At 40.2% G+C, this 7925-nt stretch overlaps 1 protein-coding gene across 1 annotated transcript in view; it reads right to left on the bottom strand.

Annotated features, from left to right (window-relative positions):
- Window positions 1–7925, bottom strand: part of CPEB2 (cytoplasmic polyadenylation element binding protein 2) — a 67734-nt gene that overhangs the window by 58080 nt on the left and 1729 nt on the right. Inside the window, exons 2-4 of the mRNA XM_012812871.2 lie at window positions 7770–7921; window positions 4675–4956; window positions 3909–3998 (exon numbers count right to left, since the gene is read on the bottom strand). Coding sequence (XP_012668325.1) covers window positions 3909–3998; window positions 4675–4956; window positions 7770–7921 — 524 coding nt within the window. The remainder of the gene's footprint in view (window positions 1–3908; window positions 3999–4674; window positions 4957–7769; window positions 7922–7925) is intronic.

Here is a 7925-nt window from a genome sequence, read left to right as displayed (position 1 = left end):
ATTATTATTATCATTGCTCAATATTTCATTGCAGCAATCGTCTGATTTCTTTTCTGAATATATTTATCTTCGTTCTTTATGAGGTTTTTGTTTCTAGTCCTTATCTTAAACGTTGTTATTGTTATTAAATTTTAGGCCTTTTTAATTTTGTGAAGGCAAAAATTGGAAACCAAATAAATAAATGAGTATCAACAAAATGCTGTGAAAGTTACTCTCAGAAAAAAGTCTGTGAAATGTTTAGAAGGCTCAGAATGGCCAACGCTATTCTAATACCCTCAATGATTAAAGAAAATGGAAATACAAGTAGAAAATATTTTAAGCACAATTAAAGCAATGAACACAGAATAGGAAACAATAAGAAAGTGTTAATGGCCTTCCGGTATCTAAGCATGTATGCAAGAGCCCATTCAGTCTCTTTCACTGTCAGAGAGTAACAGTCTGAGGACCACCAATGTCTCTGAAGTTCATCTGGTTTAATAACCACAATTTAAGGAATCTTTTATTAGATAAGAAAATTGGTCTCAGTCTACTACTATATACTGTTTCTTTTTTAATGTAAGGAGAATAAAGACTCTTCTAATTATCATCTTTCACATTTTCCTAATACCCTACATATTAAAGATTGGTGGGAAACACCTTCAATCAACTCAAGATATTTTATACGACATGTTCACACACTGTAAGCCTCAGCAAAACTTGAACTACGTTAAGAGCAAAAACACAGAGCTGAATACCTTGACAGCCCCAGGTGGGGACAAGCCACATTTATTCATAGGCCCCACGCACTGCACTGGTTTGTGTTGTATGATGTCACTTTGTTTTCAGTGAACTGATAGGCCCTGTTTAAACTTGTAAGAACAGTAACTTCAGTAAAAAAAAAAGAAATACGTACTCTTTGATTTAAAACATTCAGGTTTCAATGAACAAATACAATGTAATTATACTATCTCACTGAAAATTCCTTGAAATTTTTGTTTCTTTTTTGAGAGGATATTATGCTCTGTTGCCAGGCTGGACTAGACCTCCTGGGGTCCAGTGGTCTTTCCACTTCTGGAGTAGCTGGGGCTACAGGCACATGCTACTTACTCTGCCTGGCTGAAAAATTCCATTTTAATGTAATTCCAAATTCATATTTTTAAAGAATGATTTCTTGCAAGGGTAACTAGCTAACAGCATTTTAAAGTAATTCTCAGCCTTAAAGAAATTAAAAGAGATATCTAATAATCATGTTAACATCAGAAATGTGCATAAAAATGTATATTCGCTTTAAAAATATTTTAAATTTCAAGCTTTCCATTTTTAAAAACAAAGAGGTTATTTAAAATAAAGAAATACCAATCACAAAGTTTTATATACAACTGAAATAGAATCAAACTCCAGAACAGTTTCTCTTCAATTTATTGAGTTCAATTATATGCTTGGTTTTTGAAATAGGTAAACCTAAAGTATCCAGGTCTAAGAATTAAGGTTTCAGTTCAAGAATTTAGTATATTCTTGGCCTAATAAGTTTGAAACTAAAGAAAATAAAAAGTTAAATGCTTTAAAATAATGCATTTGTTAACAAAAATATATTAGTATTACAAAGTTGTATAAGACAAAAGGTTAGAAATGAAAAAAATAACTTCAAATATTTGTGATTAAATAATTTCTGTAATTTTAATTTTGCCAAATAATGAGAAACTACCCAATGTTTTAAGAATACCAATTGCAGTTTGTAGCTGCTGCTGCATTTTTAAGAGCCTCAACTTCAAATACCTCAACCTTTTATGGAAAGATGGAAACAGAACAAATTATGTATAAGTGCCCTCAGGGTACTTACGGAGACAATGACATTGCTTTCAAGTCTAGCTAGAAGGTCATATGCTACCCCCTTTGCTTTAGCCCAGTGCCTTGGAACCCTCCCCCTAAGAAACCACACTGCTTGTGTTGGAAAAATAAAGGCAGGGGTGTGGAGGGCAGGGAGGAGAAGCAGTGGCCCAAGCAGTTCTGAGAGTCAGAGCTGCCTGAAAAGGCCTCACACGGCCCAGTCCAAGGTCCTCCTTCTCCAGATAAGGACAGGATGACCTGGAGAGATGAAAGCCTGTAAACGGTGTCACTGCAAGTCATAAAGGAAAAAGAGGCAGGCCCAGGTCTGAGGCCTCCTTTCCTTCCGGAGTTCAGTTCGGTTTCCACTCTCTTTTTTCCCGTTGACTTCCACTTCATTACATCATCCATCTGCTCAAGAGTCCACAGGGAATGCCGGCAGCTCAGCAGCTTACCAAATACATTTCTTTATGTTTACGCACTAAAGTTATGTTTTCCTAGAATGAATTTACCTAAAACCCCGGTTATAAACCAGGTAGAAGCTGAGTGGCTTTGACTGCCGTCTAAGCGGGAGGCCCGAGCCCTTGTCCCCAGGCAGCACCGGAGGCCAGCTTCACTGCCACCTACCTGTACCTTCTCCAGCACTCCCCAACTGAAACCATCTCTCTTTTTTTTAATTTTTTTTTTTTTTTTGTAGAGACAGAGTCTCACTTTATCGCCCTCGGTAGAAACCATCTCCATACCTAACTTTTCAACATCTGCCCCCACTCATGGACCTTTTATGCCAAATGCCAGCTAATTATCTTCTTACTTCTCTACAGATACGGCTCTTTTATAGACGCATACTGCTTCTGCCTGCATATTTAGAATAATGATGTCCCTTCCTCTCTGACAACATTTCCCTTGCCACTTTTAAAATAATTATATTAATTTTCCTCTCCTAACATACTATCATCTCCTAGGCATTTGCTATTCGATTTGAATAATATAAAAGTGCTACCTTTAAAAAAGTCACTAATACGGCTTAACTGAGCCAGAGTAAAGAAGAATAGAAATAGGAAATAAATACTTAACTTACATTTACAAGACAACAAGTTGCAAATTACAGTAGAGGACAGCTCTTTCTAAATGAAGATCCTGGCAGGACTACTTGGGTAAACAGGTAGTACTTGCCTAAAACAATTGGTAATGGCTGATTATCTAAATTAGTGCTAAACCCCCTAGATTAGAATGCTGTTTACAAATGTATTACGAATCTGCTTCAACAGTTCCCTACTTGTAAATCATCTCATGCTGATAAATTAACTAAGGAAGAGCCTCAGCTAAGGATAACAGCTCCATTCACATAACTCCACAATGTCAAGTCTATGCTCATTCCAACTTGAGCTCTGTAAGAAAAAATTCTCCTGTACAGGGACTGAGTTTTCAAAATCCTGAGATAATCCTCATCTCCTGGCACCCAATCTGCATTCAAATTCAGTCCACAGTAAGAAAGACAACAGTCGGTAACCACAAAGAGCTCGCAGGCAATTTGATTAAGAGTAACTCCAAGCTTTTTGCCTAAGGTTTGCTCCATAGGAAGCTGTCTGGAAGGAGACAGAATATAAGAGCAGTAATAAAATTTAGAATAAAATACTGTATCATAAAGATTCCTTATAAAAGTGAAAAAACGAACAGTGTATTTTTAAAGAAATACATCTGAAAACAAATGTAGCAGATATGATGATAATTCACTGCAAAGTTTTGTAGAACATTGATAGAATATAAAGCTGGATGTTAAGTGAACACAGTGAACATGACTCTGCACCTAATTACTTATGATTCTGAAAGCAAATATGCTTAGTTTGACTGGTGTTTAAAGTCAGGTGCTCTTGGGTATATAATTAATTCCTTTCTCCAAAAATAAATTTATCATGTCTTGGAAATATTTGAAAATAAAACATTTTATAGTAAATAGTTTTTATCAGGCGATCCATAAATATAAATTGCTTTCATGCCCTCTAAAGCGTATAGGTACAATTGGAACATAAATAATAAATCCTACTCATAATATAAATACTGAACTCCTAGCCAAAATCCTGAAAAATATACACTGTGCAGCCTACCTGGTCTATTCTGGATGTTCCGGCTGCAGTGCACCAACTATCTTGGAGTGAATCTGAGCCCCAAGCTGGCAACTGCAAACTAGATCTCACCTTCAATAGCATAGAAGTTTTCATCAGAAATCAGCAGTTCTTTCCCCCATGCCCACCCCTCCCAAAAAGGAAAGGAAAAAAAAAAACAAAGTTCTTTCTATCTTAAACTTTCCTTCCATCCTCTAAGGCTTTAGGGGGAAAAAAGAAAGAAATCTCATTTGAAAGAGCCATAAAGGAACTTCAACAAAATATTCAATAAAACATTAAAAGGCCTGGAAAAAAAAAAAGTCTTAAGGATAATAACATTTAGGAAAAAAATACTCACTGAACTAGTGAAGACAAATATGAATTATATGCAAAAACCCTAATATTATTATTTTGCCATAATCACAGCTGTACTAAGTATATTTTAACACATATACAGCTGACCATAGTCACTTCTATGAATAATTACAATTACAGAACATTTGAGCTTAGCCAGATTATGAGACAAAGAAATTTTGGGAGCCTATCAGAAATAATAAACCTTTTGGGCCTAAGACATAACGACAAAAGGGACTCTATCTAACAAATTCAAATATTGTGACTTGGTTGTTTTTACCCTCATATTAACCTGAAATTAAAAAAAAAAAATCTGTTACTGTTACTATACTACTGCTACTCCTACCACCACCACCCAGCTTCCGATTTCAAAAAATTAACGTAAGAGATAAGGCCATTTACATACCATTCTTACCTGTAAGGGTAAGAGTGTGTTACTGTTGTTATCTGTTCTGAACACATTATCTTCAATCCAAGATTTTGGAGTCAGTGATGGAGTAGAGCGAGTAAATTTCGGTGGTGCTATGACATTACCAGAAAATGGTTTCTTCAGTGGAGATATCTGGTTCATAGTTCCTGGAATCCCCATGTTGCCAGTTCTACGATGATCTCTGCCGTGCACTGCTCCCCACGACATACTTCCAGTGCCCCAGCCACCACTCTGATGGTTGCTCCAGGGAGATTGTTTCAGAAGAGGCTGAGGAAAGAAATCACATCCATATACGTTACAGGTATTTAAAGAGGTTACAATTCAAACTTTAGACCTAAGCTAAGAACTTATATGATCTTAAAAACATGAAATATATAAAGGCAAAGTAATACATTTTAACTTGAGCTTGAGATGTTGCTCTATGAAATCATACTTGATGCTGGGCCAGGTTTTATCTTCTTATCTACCATAAATTTAAAGGTATTTCATGACAATTAGTAAAATAGGATCATGTACCTGCTTTTTTCCCTTTCTTAGAGAACTGTAAACATGATAATTATGGAGGAAAAACACACACTTTTAAATTGAATTTAACTGTTTAGACTTTTAAAAGATATAACCTGCATGCTGATCTTCAACCAACCACATTACATCAGTCACACAACTAAAAATATGGCTTTTATTAGTTAAAATATCCCTATCACATGAGTGAAATATTTAGACCGTAGTTTCCAAAACAAGTTGTGTCACTACAAAAAAATGAACCGTGATACATTCGGTGTTACTCTCTTGCAGGAACTAAAACTGCCTTTTGGGCTAGGGATAGTATAGGAAATATGCCTTTTCTTTGCATTGTTTATTCAGTGCTTAAGGTCTTTTATTCTAGTTTTAATATATTCTTTTAAAGTATTTTGTTTTTATTTTTCAGTTCATCTAATAATTCATTAACTCTAAAGCAATTATGGGCTGTCACCCATAGGTGGATCCACTGAGACACACTACCCAGTAAACAAGGACGGTGTATGCGCTTTTATTATTCTAGTAGAGATCTTAATACGAGTCTCCATTAAGTTCACTTATTTTCAAAAATTAACTTGATCTCAACGTAAAACCTATGGCAAGGTCAGTTAAGTCATCAAATAAGAGAAAATCCACCAAAAAGCTGTAATTTTTTTTTTAACAAGGACTTCACTGCTGGTAATTTGACAGTGAATAAGTTTAGACATTAATAATTTGGTGCTAAGATGCAGCCAAAGAAGGATAGACTATACAGTTATTCAAACACAGCACTTTTAAGGTTAAACATGTTTCTTAAAAGACAGTTTAAAAAGGATTTTTGATTTATAGCACCAATTTTTAAAAATTAAATGCTAATATCATCATGAATATACCCTATATTCTATATACTAGGGGACCGTGATCACTCCAGTCTTGAGGGGCCTTACTTTCCTTGCTAAATGATTCAATGTTCAAAGTTCTCTTTCAGTGACCTTAAGTTCCCTATGAAAGCTGTGTGACCTCTTACACTCCATGGAGAGACCTGTCTTTTACCCCAAAGCAGATGACAGTTAAATACAGATCGTGTCTGTCTAATGTTCTACATCACGACTTTAAGAATACAAAATTACCTATAGACACTTTTCTGTGGCAACTTTCCAGTAAAAAAAATGAAGACCCTGAGACACAAAAGACAGTTGCTCAAAATTATGCAGATCATAGACAAGTAGAACATTATTTCGCAATTTTATATTTTCAACCCTTATAGGCCACAACATTCTCTTTCCTCAGAAACCAGTGATTTGACAAAAACTGCTGTTTGCGAATTTACATAAATTGCTGTTACTTTGGTTAATTTAGGTAGTATTCACTTTTGAAAAGGTTAACCCTGGAAATCCGCACTCAACTGAAACAGTTACGTGAGCTTAGCAAGCACTGGTTAAGGTCATGTTTGTTTCTCTGTCAATCCTTCATGGGAATGGACTTAAACGGAACGATCGCTATAATAAATGCTGACTACTTTTAAAAACAGACACTTTCAATGTCTATTTACCAACCAAGCAGTCACCCCCAAATTGTACTGAGGACATTAAAAAGGATCGTGAGTCAAAAAGGACTTGGACAAATAAAAATCCTAGTCAGCATGATTTCATTAGATCACCTACTTAAAATACACAGACCCCGTAATTCCCTTACAAAAGGTTAAGGCCACCGAAAAGTGCACCCAAGTCTACGAGGAAACACACTAGTCCCAGGTTCAAGTTTAGTCTTTCCCTAAAATCCACAAGATAATGCTCAAACATTAAAATGCACGAAACTAAAACAAACGCTAGGCGTTAGTATTGTAGCCAACCCAGCCGTCGCTGCCAGTTTCTCTTTCTCAGCCCTGACAGCCTAAGAACAGCCCGCGTCGTTGCCGGGTCGGGCGGCCGGAGCGCGGCCGCTGTCCCCGCAGTCGGCTACGGCCCGGCGCGGCGCGGCTGGCAGGCTGGCCCGGCGGGCGTTGGAGGCGGCTCGACGGCCGCTCCGGCCGCCCCTGGGCGGCTCCGCAGCGGGACCCCAGGCGGGCCACTTGAGAACGAAACCCACTCGAAAGCAAAACCGCCTCCCTGCCCGTCCCCTCGCTGGACCGCGGGGCAGTCACCGGCTGCCCGCTCAATTTGCTCCTGCCCAAGCTCTCTTCCCACGGCCGCTCCTCCCAGGCCCCCGAGCCCGCGCCATCCCCGCCGCATCTCCCCGTGTCGGTGGCCCCGGACGGCGACCCTCCAGGCCAGGGTCACCGGCAGAGCCCGAGGAGCCGCCCGCCCGCGACCCGGCGCCATTCCGCCCGGCCCCAGCCCCCACCGCCGGCCGGGGCGTTCGAGGGGGCGCCCGGCAGCGGCGGCTTCCAGCGCGAACCGGTCTCCTGAACCCCCACAGCCCACGGCGGCCGGTGCCCGCCGGGTTGGGGTCCCGCGTCCCGTCACCGTCGCCCGCCCTCCCCGTCCCACGCTCACTCGGGCGAGTGGCCGCGGCCGAGCCTGGGTCCCCGGCCTCCCCGCCGCCCGCCCGCCGTGTCCCGGCCCGGCCGCCGCACGCCGTACCTGGTGGTGGTTGTAGGAGTTCCTCTGCTGCAGGAAGGCGGCCGCCGCCGCCTGGTGCTGCTGCTGGAGCTGCGGGCTGACGGGCGACCTCCGGCTCTGCGGCTGCTGCGGCGCCGCGGGCGGTGGGGGCTGCTGCTGAGGTAAATTCATGGCGGG

The sequence above is a fragment of the Otolemur garnettii genome, unplaced genomic scaffold (genome assembly GCF_000181295.1).
Source record: "Otolemur garnettii isolate 467f Iridium unplaced genomic scaffold, OtoGar3 scaffold00228, whole genome shotgun sequence".
NCBI lineage: Eukaryota > Metazoa > Chordata > Mammalia > Primates > Galagidae > Otolemur > Otolemur garnettii.
Note: the sequence above shows the minus strand (reverse complement) of the source record. Positions and strands in the feature narration are given on the sequence as shown.